At 41.4% G+C, this 20,497-nt stretch overlaps 1 protein-coding gene across 3 annotated transcripts; it reads right to left on the minus strand.

Moving 5' to 3' along the window:
* Positions 1 to 1,325: 1,325 nt before the first annotated feature.
* LOC146561858 (neutrophil cytosol factor 2-like) lies at positions 1,326 to 20,391 on the minus strand. Of its 3 annotated transcripts, none has more exons than XM_085293271.1 (17): positions 20,364 to 20,391; positions 19,697 to 19,822; positions 18,505 to 18,679; positions 17,965 to 18,047; positions 16,512 to 16,620; positions 15,878 to 16,012; positions 15,205 to 15,312; positions 14,484 to 14,543; positions 14,370 to 14,407; positions 14,121 to 14,259; positions 12,945 to 13,013; positions 12,568 to 12,655; positions 6,564 to 6,652; positions 5,388 to 5,548; positions 5,094 to 5,202; positions 2,234 to 2,357; positions 1,326 to 2,093 (listed from the first exon to the last, which is right to left on the minus strand). In XM_085293271.1, exons 2-17 carry the CDS (start codon positions 19,792 to 19,794, stop codon positions 1,984 to 1,986), a joined length of 1,695 nt encoding a protein of 564 aa, XP_085149397.1. In that variant the 5' UTR covers positions 19,795 to 19,822; positions 20,364 to 20,391; the 3' UTR covers positions 1,326 to 1,983. The 3 variants fall into 3 exon arrangements, with proteins under 3 accessions (XP_085149397.1, XP_085149395.1, XP_085149396.1); XM_085293269.1 differs by lacking the exon at positions 20,364 to 20,391 and adding an exon at positions 20,213 to 20,343; XM_085293270.1 differs by lacking the exon at positions 20,364 to 20,391 and adding an exon at positions 20,219 to 20,314.
* Between the last annotated feature and the right edge of the window lie 106 nt (positions 20,392 to 20,497).

Consider the following 20,497-nt stretch of genomic DNA (forward strand, 5'->3'; position numbering starts at 1 on the left):
GACACCGACCTGCAGTTGGCAGAGCTGAAGATTTTCAGTTCAATGAAATTGACATTTTATTTGCACCAAATCACAGCATCAGTGGCCTGGAGGTGATTTATACTGTAAGATCCTACAGTAATATAGAGACTACCCGAACAATCAGATGACCTCCTATGAGCAACCACATGGTGACAGTGGGAAGGAAAAACACTCTTTTAACACAAAGACATGGTTAGACAGCGTGTTTCTAATATTTATAGGGGTGAATACAATAACCACAGTTTTATCTGAATTTAGAAACAGGAAATTAGAGATTATTCAGGCTTTTGCATTTTTAAGACTTTCCTGCACTTTAACTGGTTTATCTCCTCTGGCTTCACTGATATACATAGCAATGAAAATATATGCTGCATCTTCTAAAGCTGCATAAGGGCAAAATACAGTATGTGTACATTTGGATCAAGGCCTGCTTTTGGTATATATGGTTATTACGTCGAGTTCTACAAGAACTTTTGAAATGTGATTACTCCCCTGACTGATTTGTCAGATCATGTTAATCTTTCGAGCGCATTTCTGAGTGTCAGGACTCAGATCAGCCGAGGCTCTGATCGCCCCTGATTTTGCTTGAGACCGATAGCAAAGCTCAGGGTACAAGCACAGTAGTTTTGCAGGTGTCTTTGACAAGGCCGTGTGCTATTTTTCACAGAAATCCAAAGAACACCACACGAACCACAATAAACCCTGTGTTACGTTTGTCACAGCAACATTTTGAGGTGTGTGTTGGTTTCAGCTCCACCCCAGCTGTTGCAGACACTGACTACACCTTGTGTTCCTGCCTCTGCTGTAAGCCGACAGTCAGCATGTTGTGGGCTGGTCTATACCGCTGGAAAAGGTCAACATTGAGATTCACCATCTGAAAGGGACTGATGCTCGGTGCCATGTAGAGTTGGGTTAAAAATCTTAAGTTTGGGGTCCTCCGGGTGATCCACAGCTTTTGTATCATGTTTGCAAATATCGTAAATGTGTATCTTCCTCTAAAATCAGCGATAGATGCAGGAGTGGAAGTTCTTTTTAATAAACGGTTTGTTATAGAGACAGATAACAGAGCTTTTGGGTTTTGCCAAGTTTGGTAGAAAAAAAATGGGGGGGGGGGGGGGTAATATGATGTCATCACTGTACTTGTACTTGTCTCTCTCATGTTTTCAACTAAGGCTTGTTTATATAAATCTACATATATGTCTGTGAACATGTGTATGCATGCATACTGTATACATGTGAAGAATCATGTGATGCTTTGCTGTATGGCGGGCAGGATGCAGGACCCCAACGCAGGAAAATTAACTGAAAGCAGCAGCTTTATTGCTGAAGTCACTATTATCAGTATAAAACAAAACTAGAAACAGAAAACTCACTACAACACTAGAAAATAAACCAGGACCTGAGAATTAGAGTTACTTGGAGCACAGAGGACGAACCGCAGCATTGCGAGGGTACGACACGACAACTAACAGAGACAAACACGAAGGGCGAAGGTAATGGGAAACAGGAAGGAGGCACAGCTGGGGCTAGTCCAACATAACGAGACAAAGGAAGCAAAGCAGGATACACGGACATAGGACAGGAAACACAACACATATGCAAGACAGACTCGGAGACACAGGCTTCACACTGAGACGTGACTGACTCGGGAACAGAAGCTCATGAACCAGGAAGTGTCTGATATCACACTTGAGAGTATATACGTTAATAATATTATACAAAGGATTATTTATCAAACATGCAATAAAGATTATATGGTAATGACGGATACACCAATATGATTGTTTTCATGTAATGTTCTTAAACAAAAGTTTCTGTTAAAAAGATCTTCAAAGCATAGTGAAGATAGCACTTGGTGCACTTAACAGCCTCGTGCCTGTTTGCTTGTTCCAAGCCTGTAAACTGTTACAATTCATAGAATAATAGGTGCTTTAAAAAATTTATGCAACAATGAACTTTTGATTACAAAATCTCTGAGCTCGTAGTGATATTGTTATTCTCCCTGTAGGCGAAGCAGCCGGGGAAAATCCCAATACTTCCTGCACAGTGTCCCTCCAGCCACTCCTGGTTAACTACAAACGAGCGTAACAGAGAAACAAAGAGGAAATTAATACTTTTTGCATCTAAACAGATGACCCAGGAATGTAGCATCAATTCAAATTGCAGACAAAAACAATGATTAGAAGTTTCACTTTGAGCCGTGGAGCCTCACCTTCACCGAGGATGTCAATAGTGTCACCTTCACTGAACTCCAGGTCTTCGGGCCCCTGAGCATCATAATCATAAAGGGCCACCATCTGGTAGAGGATAGTACGGCTGGCCAGGGGATCTTCTTTCTGCAGTTCAGTAGCACAGTGTGAGTAAGAGAGTGAACCTGTAAACTAGCTGAGATATCATTAGAGAAGCATCTTCACATTTTTTGGTGTGTGTTACAATTCGACACAAAAAGACAAACAGTTAAATGTAAATAACATTTTCTTTAAAAGTGTGGCAAAATTTCATGTTCGTGTTTTATTTTTGCATCATTGATAAATATAATATTTAAAGCTGAAATAATTAAGACAAAGTTACTTGCTGTCTTTTGCAGTGTAAAGTATTTTGTACTAGTATGTGCTCAAATATGGGACCTAACGGGACTGCTTGATTTTTTTTAAATTTCAGTAAGTCGTTACTGCAACATTTCAGATGTATCTGTTCTAAATTACGTCCTGATTTATTTTGTTGGTGAGAAGAACCTGTGAATATCTGAAGCCTTTAGCTTTGATAGTTTTTCACATATTTCTGTACAAACACTACCTCCACATTTTTGTGCACATTGAAATGTAGACATGGAACAAAACGTATGAAAGTTTTGTAGAAATAAAAATAAGAAAAATTATTGAATGAGTTAGTACACACACATGCATATATAAATATATGCATGGAGGGGAAGAGCTACGCAGGACCCTCGAGCTTCCAGGCCTCTGGTAGAGGACCCGAGCTTGAAGGATACAGACTGTGGGGAAGACAGACAGACAGACAGACAGGCAGGCAGACAGGCAGGCAGACAGGCAGGCAGGCAGGCAGACAGGCAGACAGGCAGGCAGGCAGACAGGCAGGCAGGCAGGCAGACAGGCAGACAGGCAGGCAGACAGGCAGGCAGACAGACAGACAGACAGACAGACAGGCAGGCAGACAGGCAGGCAGACAGGCAGGCAGACAGACAGACAGACAGACAGACAGACAGGCAGACAGGCAGACAGGCAGGCAGATTGAATCAGTTTATAGACTAAAATGTATTCTAACCTTTGACTCACCAAAGTAGCACCTTTGGCAGATAGAGCAGCTGAACAAACCTGTGCCAGTCATTCTACAATAGAAATCAAATATTCCCCATGAATGTGGACCTTGTCGCTGCTTTGCTTTCACTCTTCTGTCCAGTTCAAACCAGCTGGATGGGCTTTAAGTCTGCAGACTGTGCTGCACACTCCATGTTTCCAAGCTCACCATCTTGTTCTTTGTTCCTGAGGTAGTTCTGGCACAGCTTGGACTTACGTTTGGGTCGTTATCCTGCTGTAGGATGAACCCCTGACCAACTGCACACCAGAGGGTCCTGCATGGAGTGCTGTGGTAGCTGTTTTGGTTCAGGGAGCCTCTCACTCTGTACGAGTCACCGACCCTGGATCCAGCAAACAGCCCATCACACTTCCTGCTCCATGTTTGACAGTTGATGCCTCACACTGTGGATCCGTCCTTTCACCTACTCGACAGCGCACAAAGATCCTGCGTGATGAACCGAATATTTCAGATTTAGTTTCGGTCCATAAAACCTTCTTCCAGTCTTCAGTAGTCCTGCTGTTTTATGGCTCAGGCAAACCTCTTGTCTTATTCTGACGTCTGGCTTTCTTGCTGCAGCTCGTCCTGTCAAACCTGCACCTCAAAGTCTTCACAGCTGAAACTGAGACTTGCTCACTACGACCACTATTAAGCTGCTTGAAGCTGTTGTCCTGTGAGCCGCCATCACACAGCTGTTAACTCTCAGAAACTTGTCCTCTGAGTCGTGTCTTTGGGTCTGCAGACGTCTTCCTGTCACACTTTGTTCCTGAGCCTTTGGATGGTGAAGGAAACTGGACTCACTGACAGCTGCAGTTTCTCTGTAGGACAGACCTACTTTTATAAGTGTTATGATGGTCTGTCTCTCTTCCATTGTCAATTGCCTTTCCCCCCATTTGTGTAGCAACACTCTACTTTCTGCAGTACAATACTGTTTAACTGATGCTGACGAGCGTATGGCACCACGGTGTGTTCAGCACTGCTTCTATGCAGGCAGAGGGGGGAGTAATCCAGAAAGTTGGAACAGCTGCAGGAATTAGTAGCAGCAGCTTTCAAGGCTTGATCAACCTGCATTGCTGCAGAACAGATTTAACCTGTTAACCCTTGTTGTCCCTGAAAAAGGCTTTTTGTATGATTCTGAAATGTACATTATTTTTCAGTTTTGAGTAACTGCACCTTTGTTTATCCTCTGGCAGTTCACCCTCACCTTTGTACCATTTCAAGCTGTTCATTGGACTGAATGACTTGTAATAAATAACTGGAATAATTCTGAATTTAAAAGTTGTAAAACTTTTGACTGGTAGTGTAAATGAATGAAGGTACTAGTAGTTGTGGTCTTTCAGCTGTCCATTTGGAAAGTGTGCAGTATATGCAAGCACTGGCTCTATAGACAGGGACACTGTAGCTAACTACTATGCCCTTCGTGTCTGATTCTGTTCTGTTGCTTTTAGTTATTCCACAGCAGATCTTCTGGGTCAGCGTCACCCTTTCCGAGCATCCTCTTCTGTCGCACCAACCTTGTGCATGTCCTCTTTCACTACATCCATAAATCTTCCTCTTTTGTTCCTGCCTTGCAGCTCCATATTTCAATCCTTTGCCCACTATAATAACTATAATCCTCCCTCCTCTTCCCGTCCAAACCATTTCAGGCTTCCTGCCTTGTTATGAACATAAACTAACACAACATTTATAACGTGTGGGGAAGCTGGTGGCAGTGTTGCTGTGACACCTCCACCACCATATTTAGTTTAGATACAAACCTGGCACCACAGGGTAGCTCTGCCGGCCTCAGCCAACTGTTGCACAGTGTGAGCCGACTCGATTTCCCCGTCCAGAGGTGTCAGCACGCAGGAGCCGTGGTGCTTACGTCTAATGAGAGAGGACGAGGGAGTGAGAGGAAGTGGTGGATCAGCAGGAAAATAGATGAAAAACTGGCAGATGAGCAGGAAAATACAGAAAATGAAAATCTTCTGCCTGTTCATGTCAGATGTCTGTGCACACTGTAACATTCTTACTCTGATGGAGGGCATTTGTTTGTCAGCTTCTGCTGTTACCTGAGGCGCAGATGAGATGCCGGCTGGTCCAATTTCTCTGCGACTCGTTCCTTAAGTTCACTGTATGTCGTGTCCAGAGGGACAGACAGAGCCACAGTGTAAATGTAGTGAACCTTCACCACCACAGAGTCTGCCTCTGCTCTCTGAGCTGAGCTGGCATGCTGCGAATACAAGAGCGTCTAAAGATAAATCATTGGAAAACAGGTTTTTTAGATATAATTTTTTGTCTATTTTTTGTTAAGGTTTGTGAACTAAAGCTGCCTGTGTAGCGGTGTGGTTGCAGCCAACCAACTGAATAGCCCTCATTCATTCATTATATCATTATATCATTCACCTGCAGTCGTCATTTCAAACATAAGAGACATGAGGCCCAGTATGTACCCAGTGTTGGGTTTGTCCTTCCTCGGCTACTGCAGACACACGATGAGCTCCATGGAAAGGCTGGAGCTATACACTGCTGTAACTGGTTGTGTAATTTGCTGTTCGCTGTCAGCCAACTGATGACGTACTGGACATTTCTAAATGCTGTACGGGCAATTAAATTGTTAGCTAAGTGACTTATTTCATGTTTCTGCAAACTGCTTCGCTGCTGGCTGGTATGTTAAATAAGTTTGAAAAGAAACTCAAACAAATAAGTGATTAGTTTAGATTTGAGTTTTGTTTTAGCTCAGAACAGATGTGACAACATACCAGTGTCACAAACATCTGCAGCACTGCATGCATGCGCTGTGTCGCGAAATCTCAACAAACCGTCTAACGACTGAAGATCTTTTGATTTTCAGGAATCTTACTAGGTTTTAATGTTTTGTGCTTGTTGTTGTTTGATTCAAAGACTTCTCTCTACTCACCTGAATAATTTAGCAAAAAATTCATATCAGAGCCCAAAGTGAAACCTTCACAACGCTGTTTAACCAGCAGCACCAATATTCACGTGTCAGAACAAGAATATTTACTCCAAAATCAAACACGTCTGCTGTCCTCCAGTGTCACAGTGACTTAACTGGAACAAATCAACATTGCGCTGTTAAGTTCAACTTTACAAAACGGTTTCTTCAAATGCACAAAACTTATTATATTTAGATCAGGGAAAAAGTGTGTGCATTTGTGTGTCCGAGGCAATCAGCTGTGAGTCCTTCTTTCAGTGCATCGGCTTTCATCTTTCGAAGGAGGATTTACCTGCTCTCGTGCTTTGGCTGTGCATTTGGGAGTCTCAGAGTGGGTGGCAGTAATGTAAGATGGAGGAGGTGTGTCTGAGGTAAGATGTCCTGCAGGGAAACCACAGTAAAGGTGCATATCAGCAAACACAAAAAGGATGAAAGCCACTAGAACCAGCAATGATTTTTTTTAATCGTTGTTTTATCTCCAGTCTTCAGTGCAGGCTTTATCTTCCAACAATACAACTAAAAAGAACAACTCACCAAACACATATAACCAGTAAAGTAGATTTCATGGAAAACCATCCTAAGAGCTGCACAGTGTGTGCAGTAGCATCATCCATTACACAAAGGCACAGACAGTCTTCCATGATACTGTGTAGTGCATCAAAATATTCATGCATTTTTCTGCATTCACAATTTTATCCATTTTGACGAGACCCTCAACACCACTGGCTGAGATGCAGCCCCAAATCACGAGACAGCCTCCACCTTGTTTTACAGATGTCTGCACATGCACATGTTGCACCTCTCTCCTGACCTTTACTGAACATTGAAACAATTTGAACTCAAATCTGACTGTTTATGACAAGGCTTCAGCCAACAGTCGATGGATTGTGGCTCAGTTGTGTTGCAGTGGGTTCGGGGGGCGGTGCCAGGAGGCTATCAGAGGGGACTGATTGTGTAATTGTGCGCTCTCTGTTCTAACAGGCAGCTGGGCCTACACTGTAAAAAATGATGGATGTTACATTTACAAAAGTTTAACTTTCTCCGAAAGTTGATTCTGTTCATCTGGACGTTTTCAGTCACTCATCAGGTGACGTCTTCAGTCTCAGCTGACTGCAGGTATCTTATAAACAGCACATTTGCATAATGACTGAAACCAACCCACTGAAGGAACAATGGACTGAGAGGTCAGTCTTACAGTTTTTTACAGCCGCTAGGACACATTTCCCAATACTTAGGTCACTTTTGCAAAACTCTTCACACAATCCTCCTAACTGACCGTCAGCTTGGCAAAGCAGTTCATTTCACATTCAAAATGCACTACAACTACCAAAACACTTCATTCAGGTCTCAAATAAACTCATTCTTCCAGAACACTAGCAAAGGTTGACAGCCGACAAACACACTTTGTCACCCACAAAACAATGACCTAAAAACACTAACAACATGTAGCATTACACAGTGTTTTCTTGTGTAAAACAAGGACACATCTCTGTTTATAATTTCAATATATGTTACTGGAATGAATCAGACATCATGCAGAATTCGTTAATATTTGTTTATGTATTTTTATGTTTTTGCACTAAGTAATCCCAAAATACAAGAATTTGTATACACACCATCCACTGATACACATACAATAGTAATGCTATTCTACTCGGTCTTCTCCATTTGGCCACAGGTTCTCATCCACATCACATCTTATGTCATCTAGGGCAATACACCTAGGAAAGAATCTTCTGGCTGCCAGAATTGAAGGAGTTGAACAATTGAAGGAGTAACACCTGTGCAGATGTTCATCTACAATGAGAATCAGCTGTGGCTGGTTAAACTGCATTTTTAGATTTAAAATATGTTTCAATAAAATATTGCTGTTGGATTTTGCTGTCTTTTCAAGTTTTGCATTGTGTTATTGTTTTGGCCATAAGTTTAACAGTTTTGAAAACAGTATGTAAGCACATGCAAAATGTCCTGTACGTACAAAGGTTTTTGGCAGTTGTTGTGTCTGAGTGAGAAGATAATTCATGAAATTTGAGAGATGTAGTCATTGAATGCATTTTGTGCCAAAACAATGATAACTGGTCCTCAGTTTAGCCCACATAGACTTCTGTTGTGCTCACTGTGTGAGGAGTTTTGCAAACGTGACCTAAGTATTGAGAAATGTGTCCTAGCGTCTGTAAACAACTGTAATTATGCAAATTCTCATGACCACTTGCATCCCAGTCACGGAAGCGTTGGAGGCGGTCCGTAAGAGATTACAGGATGACCCCAACCTCAGCAACAGGACCGCTCTCAGCATCCACCAAGTGTGTTTGAACTGTGTCTTCATTCCACCTACTTCACATACAAGGCTCAGTTCTACAGGCAGAAACACGGGTGTGCCATGGGCTCCCCAGTTTCAACCATCATGGCCAATTTGTACATGGAGGAAATGGAAAAGAGGCCTTTGCTATCCTACCCTGGAACACCACCAAGTCATTGGTTCAGATATGTGGATGACACCTGGCTGAAAATCAAATCTCAGGACGTACCACATTACCACATTAACTCTGTGGACCGACACATCAAATTCACCAGGGAGGATATGAAAAGGGGCAGGTTAGCCTTCTTAGACTGTGAGATTTCCATCAGTAATGGGGGACATCTAAAGCTGACGTGTACCGTAAACCTACACATACGGATCAGTATCTAAGGTTTGACTCTCATCATCCACTGGAGCACAAACTGGGCGTCATCAGGACGCTACAACACAGAGCGAACACCATCCCCACTGACACAGCAGCCAGGGAGGCAGAAGAACATCAAGAAGGCCCTGAGTAAATGTGGTTATCCCAGCTGGACTTTTGTCAAAGCTGGAAAGGCACCTAAAGAAAGCTCCAGCCGATCCAGGAGAGAAGGACAACCGCTGCCTAAGCGAAAACCTGTAGTGATCCCGTACGTGTCAGGAGTATCAGAGCAGCTGAGACGCATTTTTTCTAAACACCGGGTCTCTGTGACCTTTAAACCCCAAAACATACTGCGCCAAAAACTGGTCCACCCCAAGGATCGGGTCCCCAACACAAACAGAGTAACATAGTGTACGCTGTTAAGTGCAGGAGGATTGGCAGGATTTATACATCGGGGAAACCAAACAACCTCTGGCTAAGAGGACGGCACAACACAGAAGAGCCACCTCGTCAGGCCAGGACTCTGCAGTCTATGCACACCTACAGGCCAGTGGACACTCTTTCAAGGATGAGGATGTAACATCCTGGACAGGGAGGAACGCTGGTTTGAGGGCCGAGTCAAGGAGGCCATTTACGTGAAAAGGGAAAGACCATCTCTGAATGGAGGAGGGGCCTAAAGGTACATCTGTCACCATCTTACAATGCTGTGATTGCAGCCATTCCCCAACTCTCTGTGAATGGGACTCATGGCCATTGATCAGAGGTACATTGTGCAAATGTACTGTTTATAAGGTTGTGTAAACCTGCAGTCAGCTGAGACTGAAGAAGTCACTTGGATGATGATGAAATGTTTCTCATGGGACTCATGGCCATTGATCAGTGGTCTTTGATCAGTGGTCATGAGACTTTGCATAATTAAGATTAAGGAACTGCCCTCCCAGCCCATTGTTCCTTCAGGGCTGGTTTCAGTCATTATGCAAACGTCCTGTTTATAAGGTTGAAACCTGCAGTCAGCTGAGACTGAAGACGTCACCTGATGATGACGAAACGGTTCTCCCACAAAACACTACGTCCAGGTGAACAGAATCAACTTTTGGAGATTTACTTTCCTGGATGATTGAGATGCATCAAAAGTCTAACTTGTAATTTGAAAATAATTTCATGTTTCTATGGTGAAGGTAATTAAATCATGTAGGATCTTTATGAAATTCAACAACTTAATTTGTTCTTGTTGAGATGACGTGATGCAATCTAGTGAGAGTGGTTAGGTGCTGGACTCAAGAAATTCACAAGATCGCACGAGATTTCAAACTGCAGGAAAATCCCTGGAGTTTTAAAAGGCAACTACACACACACCATGTATGCTCGACACTATTTATTGTGGTTTGACCTGTCAAGGACAAAAACATATGGAAAAATTCTGCATCAAGCCTTGAAATCATAGCCTTTCCTACATTTGTTGAGCCTAGATTGACAGCTTGGTGGCGTGGTGGTTAGCGCTGTTGCCTCATAGCAAGAACATGGGTTCAAATCCACAATCTGGCTAGTTTGCAGTGGGTTCTGTCTGAGGACTCTGGCTTCCTCCCACAGTTAAAAGTCATGCAGTTATTAGAGCTAGGTTAATTGGTGATTCCAAATTACCCTAAAGTGTGAATGTAAGTGGTTGTTTGTCTCTATGTGATAGACTGGTGAGCTATCCAGGTCGCACTCTGCCTCTTAACCTGTCACTTCTGGGTTATACCCCTGCAACCCGGACAAAGCTAGGAGGATGGTAGTGGCTGTAAATCCATTCAGCTTTTATGTTAACCAGACTCTACACTTTGTTGAACGTTATGTATGAAGACAAATGTAATTATCTAAGTGCCCAAGTAGTACTGGGGTAAAAGTTAATGAATAGTGTTGGAGTAAAATGACAAAATTGTGAAGGATTAAAATATTTCAAGAGCTCAACTTACTTCATTTAAACATGTTTCAATCACGTTTTATCAACACAACATGCACAGGCTTACTGAATATGAATAAGTACAGACGTACCTTAACAAGCATTGGCTTTAATGATCACCACAGGGTGATACTAATAGTTTGTTTTGGAAAAGACATTCCTGATTAGTTTATGGCAGAGGCGGGCAATTGAGTTTTCCAATGAGCCTGAAATCAGGTCAACAAGAAACTTCATAAGGCCTTCACAGCAGACCCAGTTTGTCATATCACCTGGTTACACATCAGATCATGACTGATTTCATGAAATAAAAGAAGTTCTTTCTATAAATTTTGTTCATTTAAAGTGTCAGAAAGGATTTTCTCTTTCAGGATATGACCACTGGCTAATGACTTGTGTTTGTCAAGTCACTGGTTAGTGAGCATGAAGTTTAACAGTCAAATGACCCCTCGCCATCACATCTATTTTCAGAACAAGCTGGCAATGGCAAAAGCCAACTAGCATAGTTTCTATTCAGCATAGTTTCTATTCAGCATAGTTTCTATTCAGCAGTGTTTCTATTCAGCAGTGTTTCTATTCAGCAGTGTTTCTATTCAGCATAGTTTCTATTTAGCATAGTTTCTATTTAGCATAGTTTCTATTCAGCATAGTTTCTATTTAGCATAGTTTCTATTTAGCATAGTTTCTATTTAGCATAGTTTCTATTTAGCATAGTTTCTATTTAGCATAGTTCGCCCTGCTTTGTTTCCCTGATTAGTTCCAGCTGTGCTCCATGGTGTCTCCCCCTCCCTAATTATTTTATATGTGTTTACATCCTTTGTCACCCTCAGTCCCGTTTACGTTTTCATCACACTGTGTTCTTTAATCTGTAGTGTACTTATGATACTGTTAGCATTCCTCTTTCTTACTGTTCCACAGTTCCTCTAGTTCTGTTCCCCAGATCCTCCAAGTGTTTCCCTGGCATTTCCAAAGTTTCTCATGGAGTTTGGCATTTTTACTGCTTCCTGTTTAGTTGCTATTATGCCTCCAATAAAGGGCCGTTCTCGTTTTATCCCTGCCTGCTCTGATCCTGCGTTCTAGGTCCTCTTTCACCAGCAAAACTGACACAAATATGGCTGCTGTGTTTTACAAAGCTTTACTTTTCAGTACTAATTCAGTCTGTGAGGAGGATGCACCTTCATACTTCATCTGTGGTGCAACTCCAGGTATCCAAAAGTTAGTACTAGCACAAAACAGCTATACCAATTTATGTTGCCATGTCAACAGACATTTTAATATTTTATCCTTGTTCATCAGAGCATGAAACAAACTGGCGGCTGTTATCGTTCATATACAACAATTTGGCAGAAGATTTACTTTTAAATAAAAAAATCACACCGTAATCCTTTTCCTGGTTTCATGTCCGTCTTGTTAACAATGTAATACAACTGCAAATCTTAAGAGTACTGTGATTACAACCATAGTTACAAGTTTCATCATAAAGATTTTGTATTTTTATATTTTATGTTAAGAAAATCTTAAGAAGATTAAAATTACAGGGCCATCTGGCAAACATGAAGCCACGAGACCAAACAGAGAAAACATTACTGTAACGTTGGGATGATCTCTCACAGCGGAGAGTTGCTTTGAAGGAGCAAATGAAATGAAAAAAGGTGAAAAGGTTTAAGATAAACCAGAGTGTGAGTGATTTTTACCCTGAGGAGGAGCTGCAGGACTATGCTGAGACTGTGGGCGAGTGGGTGGCTTGAGTCCTGGTGGGAGGGGAATCCCACTGGAAATTCTCTGTGGAAGGAAGCAGAACAGGAGAATAAATAATGAAGAGTTTTCTTTCCACAATGAAAACAGATTTGTCACAGAGCAGAAGCTTGTGTTTTTTGTTGAAATTGCCTTTAATCCATTTAATGTCACCAGACACAACAGTTGTGTTGTCTCATCTCGGTGGGTGAAGCAGAGAAGAACTTAGCAAGAATGTCATTTTGATCAATCTGTAAAGTGCCTCCATTAAAGCTCTTAAATGGGCGGCATGAACATGAATACTGTGTGTTGTGTTAGTCAAAGAGAAGTATATTACAGTGTCCTTTTTGCCTTTGGACGTCTTGACATCTGCTGGTTGAAGAAGGGATGCTGGCAGAAGTCCTCTCTGCAAAAAACGACTAAAAATTAGATTTGTAGCAATGAAAATAAAGCTTGTATACAGAAATTCTCAGTATTGTGACAGCAAAAGAATACATGCTCAAGAACCTGAGCAGGAATGAATACATATTAAGATTTATATAAAATATAAATAATAATAATAACTTTATTTATAAAGCGCTTTCAAACAAAGTGCTGTACAACTATCTGAAACTAAAGCGATAAATAAAATAAAAGCAATACATAGCAATACAAGTTAAACACAGTAAAAATGTAAAAACTCAAAGCCATAGAATTAAGACATGTAAGACTTTTAAAGACCTGCACAGAGCACGCCTGCCTAAGGTCTTGAGGGAGGCTGTTCCACAGAGACGGGGCACAAAAAGAAAAAGCTCTCCAGTTGTCTTTTTTCTGGCTCTAGGAACCTTTAGAACAGGGGTCCCCAATCCCAGTCCACGAGGGCCGGTCTCCCTGCAGGTTTTAGATCTCACCTGGGGTCAACACACCTGAATCACATGATTAGTTCATTACCAGGCCTCTGGAGAACTTCAGGACATGTTGAGGAGGTCATTTATCCATTTAAATCAGCTGTGATGGATCAAGGAGACATCTAAAACCTGCAGGACACCGGCCCTCGTGGACTGGGATTGGGGACCCCTGCTTTGGAAGGCCAGAGTCAGTCTGTTTAAAGTGATAATCATATTTATGATCAAAATAATGTTAGAACATTGGGAGAGGAGTGATGCTGGCCTGTAGTCTTAAACTGTGGTATAACTTCACACTTTTCATTTCATTTGGAAATGAACCAGTTCAAAGAGATAAGTTGCAAAAATATGTTAAGAGCTCTGAAATACCATCAACTACTTTTATCAGTACCATTGCAATCAGCACATAATTAATTTTTGCACATATTAACAAAGGTTTTGACTTCAAACTCATCCAGAGAGAAACTGAATACAAATTATTTTGAATTAAAGTTTCACTTTTATTGTCTCTTCCATGTTCTTGAATCTTTGCTGCTTAAATAAAAGTGATTAAATCCACTTACTATAATATTCATATTGTCAGATTCAAAACCCTCTTTCATTGTTTCAGATTGCAGGTCACTCCTCACCTGTCCATCATATATGACAGTGGCCATCCCATCTCTGTTCTCCTCTCCAAATAAAAACACCGTCGCGCCTCCAGGCACCGTCAGCTGTCCTGGTCCTCGTGCCATGTAAGGGACACGCACTTGCATGTATCGAGAATCCCTAACAGGTAACGGACAAAATAAGCTGTAAATCTACAAGCACGGCTTTGCTGTAGCCCTGTAGTAGCATCGGCCACACACATGTTCTGTGTCATCACGTAACTAACTCACTGAGCTCCATCCACATTCGGCTCGTAGAAGCCAGGTTTCTGTGCAGAGGACAATGACAGTTAGCATCTGCAGCAGCTCACAGTAACGTCACACATACGCTGTGGTCAGGCTCACCTGCTGCCTCAAAGGCTCAAAGCCTCCAAAATCATCATTGGGTATCATGGAGGAAATCACCTGCAAAGGGAGAGCATTACACATGAATGAATATAAAGTGCAGTTTAAATGATGTGTTTTAGTCATATTTCAACTGTCATACATTTAGTCAGGGCCGACGTTTATATTTATTTTAATGAGCTACACTTATCGGTTTGTTTGGGTTAAAATAACCTGATACATGTGCCAGGATTCATTTAAGCTTATTTTAAGAGCACATCTTAATCATTTCAATAATCAAATTGTCATAGTTCAGCATTTTGAGTTTGTGGACTTTTGAACCTTGTTGTCTTACAGTCATTTATGTCGTTGTGTTGTATGTCGCTCGATGCTGTCCTGGAGTTGGTGACTCAGTGTTGATGTTTCGATTAATATCATCTTTTGTTTCAGTTTAGTTCTTGTTATGTTTCTGGTGAATTTCTGCTTCTTAGGTTTTGATGCTTCCTCTGTCCTCTGTCTGATTGATTCGAGCTGCGTCTCCACCTGTTGCCCATCCTCTCGTTATCTCGTTAAAATTGAACTGAACTGTTAATTGCTGATTCTAAACGTGTCAGCCCTGCAACAGGCTGGCACCGTGGCCAGGGTGTGCCCTGCCTTCTCACTGTGTGACGGCAGGGATAAGACGGTCAGAAGAAAACGAATGGATGGATAAACACGTGTACCACAGGCACTCTCTACGTACCGTTGCTTTTCCCAAGAAGTCTCTTTGCTGCAGCTGCTCCACATCCTGTTTCCTGGGACGAAACACCACACCCTCAGGTACCAGGAGAGGATCCAGGGCCTGCTTATTCTGTTTTTAAAGTTATAGTAAAGAGTCTCATGATCATAAACTGACTCCCAGCACCGTGTTCATGCAGTGGTGCTGGTGTCAGTCACTGTGCAAATATCCCGTTTATAAGGCTGGAAACCTGCAGTCAGCTGATGATGACGAAACGTTTCTCCCCCTGAAAACTCTACGTCCAGATGGACACAATCAACTCTTGGGATTTACTTAGCGACAGCAGAGTCTTACTGTAATATTACTTTAGAATAATAAAATCACCACTTGTACTTAAGCGCCTATATTTCATTTTTTAAGTCTAGGCTTTAGACGTCATTGTAAGTCTTGTTTGGTGAAATATTTGTTTTATTTAAACCAACAACAGGTGACTCCATCGGCACTTTCTGCAGTCATTTGTCATGTAAAATTCTCACTGCTGGTCCATTTGATTGGACAATAATAAATACCATGGTAACCATAAAACCTGAGGAAGGCTTTGTGACATGTTCGGTTTTCCAACAGGGTCTTTTTTTCAGCTAAACCAGGATCGTACCAAGTAGTCTTTAACCTTAAACCTAAAAACAAATGAACTCACCCTGATGCTCTCCAAAGCTGCCTCCATGCTCCCCCCTCGTCCTGGTCCTTTCTCCTGGGAGGCTGACAGCAGGACGTCCCTGGCCTGCTCCCACTGGCCCATCTGACAATACACAGCTGCTGCATTGTATAACACCTTGGAACATATCACAGTTACCCGTTTTAGTGCATTCAAACAATTTCTGGTGAATGACAGGTTGTTTCTCCAGAATAGATTTGGCATTTAAAATGAAATGAAACTGCTTTATTTCAGATGTTCGCTGAGCAGCAGCTGAGCTGGTAAACTGGATATGTATGATTCTTGTGGACGATTGTCTGGACAACCACCACAGCTGTTATGTAGTTTACGTTATGCTGACTGTATCTGATGATGAAATGTTTAAAACTCACAGTGGCACACACAGTTGCACTGTTGTTTGGAACCAGTAACAAAACCATCACGTGTGTCTTCTTCCATTAACGAGGCTTTGACAGCTCACAGGTGTGTGGCTGATATTTGAACTACACAAAGGTGGTGATGAGACCGCACGGGGCTGAATTTCCTTTTTATGGCGTTTTAATGTGCACTGAACCGAATCCTTGATGATGGTGTGTCCTTGTGTCGAGGTGTGTGTAGGTGAGGCTGAATGTCAGACCTGCCAGCTGTACAGTTTAAATCTCAGTCCCAGCTGTTTGTAGTCGATCACTACGTTCTCTCGCATATGTTTCTGTGCCCAGATGTAGTCAGACAGAGCCTCTTCCAACCTGGAGAGAGAAAGAAATGCGGGCAGTATATTTAAAAACCTGAATAGCACACAATGTATAAATAATATAATCACATAGATACCACACCAGCGCCAAACTTTTCTGTCATAATTTGTCATGTTTTAGTAATACATGAACATCTTTCGTAGTTTCGTGTTTTCATATTACATCAGTGTGGCGGGGGCGTGGTCTGCGGTGCCGCTGTGTGAACTGGGTCCTGCTGTGGTGTTGTTGTTGTCAGTGTGTGAGGCTGAAGAGCAGGTCTGCCGCCGTTTGTTACAGTCTGTTTATTTGGTTTGTTTTTACAGTTTTTCTTCTTCATTGTCTGTGTGGAGCATATGATGTAACGTTGGTGGTGATGCGAGGTGCTACACATCTAAGTGGTTTTTTTATTATTATTATTATTATTTTATTATTATTTTTATTATTTTTATATTTTTATATATATATATATTATTATTATTATTAATATATATTATTATTATATATATTTTTATATTTTTATATTTATATTTATATTATATTTATATTTATTATTATTTATTATTATTATTTTATTTTTATATATTATTATTTATTATTTAGTATTCATTAGTGAAGAATGAAGTAAATGTTCTTTTAGTTTTTCAGATTTTCCAATAAGCTGTTTTCAAATTTAACGTAATCTCTGTTTCTTAGTTTTAGATGTTTTTTCCTCAGTTGGTCCACTGAGAAATGAGTTGCCAGGAACTAATCCCAGCCCACCTCCCACACCTGTGGGTCTCTGGTGTATCAGTACAAAGGAAAATTTCACAATAGTTTTATTGTCTGTTCCAGCTTTCCACCACAATGGTCCACAGGCCGTCTCCCATACTCCTCATAATACACCCTTTAATGTATTTAGTGAATTAACATATGGCGTACTGCATATGATGGATGAATTATATGATTTTTGGTTATTTTTGTGTATTTAAATTGTGTATTTCGGCACATCCTGTTCTCTGCCTCTTTGTTCACATTTATCGGGCAAAATCTTAAGTTGTCATGAAGTCGAGCGTTAGCAACTATTACCAGATTTTATGTTTAGCTCTCATTTAAATCGTATTAATAATCCATCATATTAAAAAGTAAATATTGTTTGTCTCTTTGTGTTAGCACTCAGATGGACTGACCGGTTCGGACTTTAGCTGAATAATCAGGATTTATTACTGGGTGAGTGCTCCTGGAAGCGTAGCCTTCTGTCAGTCTGACTCTCTCGTATATAAATCATCACATCTTGTTTATGTTGACACTTTACACAGCGTCTTTTTGAGAAATAGTAATATGTACACAGACTACGAGTTAGTTTGAAATGGTCCTTCTTACCTGCCCATCTCCATCATCACTGCTCCTCGCTGGAAGAAGGCGACAGCAAGGCGTTCATCCTTAGCAATGGTTAAGTCTAAAGCCTGGATAGCAGAGAGGGGAAAGACGACATCAAAGCTTTACTGTACGTGTGTGTATACTCACGAGTGATACAGTAAATAATAATGCATGTACAGCTTTTTATTGACCTTCTTTGTATGTTTTTCTTCATCTTCACTCCTCCTCTTTATCTCTCTCTCCCTCAAACAGTCACACACACACACACACACACGCACACGCACACACACACACACACACACACGCACGCACGCACGCACGCACACACACACACACACACACACACACACACACACACACACACACACACACACACACACACACACCAATGATCCACATACGATGCTCAGTTTGCTCATTTACAGCCTGGAAAGTCCAGGACGTTTCCTGATTTGACAGCGTTTGTGAAATAACCAGTAATCCCTGACAGCCACTGGTTAAAGATTATAGACGTTTCCATTTCAATCATTTGGAGTGACTCACCTTCAAGGCCAAATCCAGCTGCCCCAGGGCCAGGTAACATGAGGCAGTATTAAACAGCGTGCGAGAAGTGGGCTCACTGATCTCATTGAGTTTGGCCAGAGCTGTTGGCCAGTCCTTCGCATCCACAGCCTCGACCGAATTTTGCCACAGTTGCAGTAACTCAGTGTAAAGCATCCTGTAAGCCAGGAGTGGAAATACAAGACAGAGACACTCTGATATCAAGGTGACATTTGATTTGATTTTTTTGCATTTCCGTGTTTACTCTCAAAGCAGATGATTTTATCACAGTTACTTAATGCGGTTATAAAGTTATTCATGCATAGAAAAATAATTTATACATATTCTAATTTTTCTTTTTTGACCCAATACGAACAAAACAGGAAACCCTTAAAATCTGATAACAAATGTCACTTTTAGACTCTCGTTGTGCAAACACAATATTTATGTCTCACATTGGTGCATTACATTAAAAATAGGTGTAGACATATGAGATATATATAGTGTGTGTGTGTGTGTGTGTGTGTGTGTGTGTGTGTGTGTGTGTGTGTGTGTGTGTGTGTGTGTGCCTTCATCCTATCATGGTGTTGTTTGAGGCTCTCATATATATTTGTGAGGGTTTATCTTACTGACAGTAAATGTTGGTCGCTCTAAAATGTGTTACACTTCAGTGAGAGCAAGTCTGAAGATTTTGTCATTATTCCCACATTTTCGGAATATCGATGACAATAATAACTATTTGTGTTAAGAAGAATAGGAACTTCTGTCAGGCTGAAGAGAAACTGGTGTGAATGTGAGCACAGATGGTTGTCTCTGTGTTAGTTCAGTAACAGACCGGTGACCGGTGCCCTGCCTCTCGCCCTATGACAGCTGGGGTGAAATGTAAAAGGATCAATGAAAGGATGTTTAAGGCAGGAAAGAAAGAAGTAGTCTGATGGAGAAGAGTACGGTGATGTAAAAGAGGAAGACAATTAGACAGGTATTAGAGAAATACAGAATATATCGAACGCAGCAAAAAGAAGGAAAAGATGCAGCTGGAGAGAAAGTTCACTGATCTGTAACATTCAGCACAATTTTCCTGGAATACTTCCTTGTACCATATGCAGTGCCTGTTTGCCCGTGCTGCTTACTTCACTTCACACAAGTTTAAATGCTTCTCTCTGAAATATCACTCCACACTCAGACTGCTGCTTACCTTTTGTTCCTGAATGAGCGGCTGCTTTGAGTTCTGTCAGTGTTGGTCTCTCGTCCTCTGGACCTGTCTGTGCTCACAGGGAAGTGTGAGTAAGACATACTGGTCTCCTCAGAAGTCTCCACCCAGCTGCAACAAAGAGGTTCTCTATTCACATTCCTGAGATAAAACCCACAGTGGCACAATGACTGTGGAATTCACCTGTTAACGCTGCACGTACCGTAAGAACGGCCGTTACAAAATACTTGAATTGCCCATGATTTACGCATACCTGTTTGACATTATGTCCTGATTCTAGTCATATATCATTTATAAGTCTGAGTCAGTGGATTTATGTTTGTTTTAATTTATACAGCTGGTCCCACTGAGGCTCAATGTCTGATCATTAAACTAACAATGAAATACCTCACATTGTCCAGTGTTTACAGTCATATCATATTGCCTATAACTATGGTGTAGCTTACATTATATCTCCAAGCAGTTCTGAGCTGAATCTATTCACACTGACCTTTGACCTACCTTTACCTGAAATATTTCACAGAAGGAAACGAGGAGACAAAGTCATCTGTTTTCCAGAAATCACAGCTCTGCACAATAGAAAGCTAACAGAGGCATTAAAAACTGCCATAAAGCTGCAAAACAAGGAAAAGGATGACTTTTTTATTCATACCTTACTGGGTCAACCGGCTGCACTGGTTGTGTTTTACTGTTTATGTGCACCACGAGTCTTATCATGGCCCTGCCCATTAAAGAAATATGTAAGCACTTTGTTGCAGTTGCTGCTGCTGCTAAAAGTGAGGGAAG

This window comes from Mchenga conophoros, linkage group LG12 (assembly GCF_057382185.1).
Source record: "Mchenga conophoros isolate Kocher_MC1m ecotype Shallow Benthic linkage group LG12, M_conophoros_male_GT1.1, whole genome shotgun sequence".
Taxonomy (NCBI): Eukaryota; Metazoa; Chordata; class Actinopteri; order Cichliformes; family Cichlidae; genus Mchenga; species Mchenga conophoros.

Excerpts from the sequence above, each read along its gene's own strand:
- LOC146561858 (XM_085293271.1), bottom strand. The coding sequence starts at position 19,794 with ATGTCTTACTCACACTTCCCTGTGAGCACAGACAGGTCCAGAGGACGA. Across the intron at positions 5,549-6,563 it reads CAGCCAAAGCACGAGAGCAG|CATGCCAGCTCAGCTCAGAG; the intron begins GTAAATCCTCCT and ends TTGTATTCGCAG. Across the intron at positions 5,203-5,387 it reads GCATCTCATCTGCGCCTCAG|ACGTAAGCACCACGGCTCCT; the intron begins GTAACAGCAGAA and ends CTCTCTCATTAG.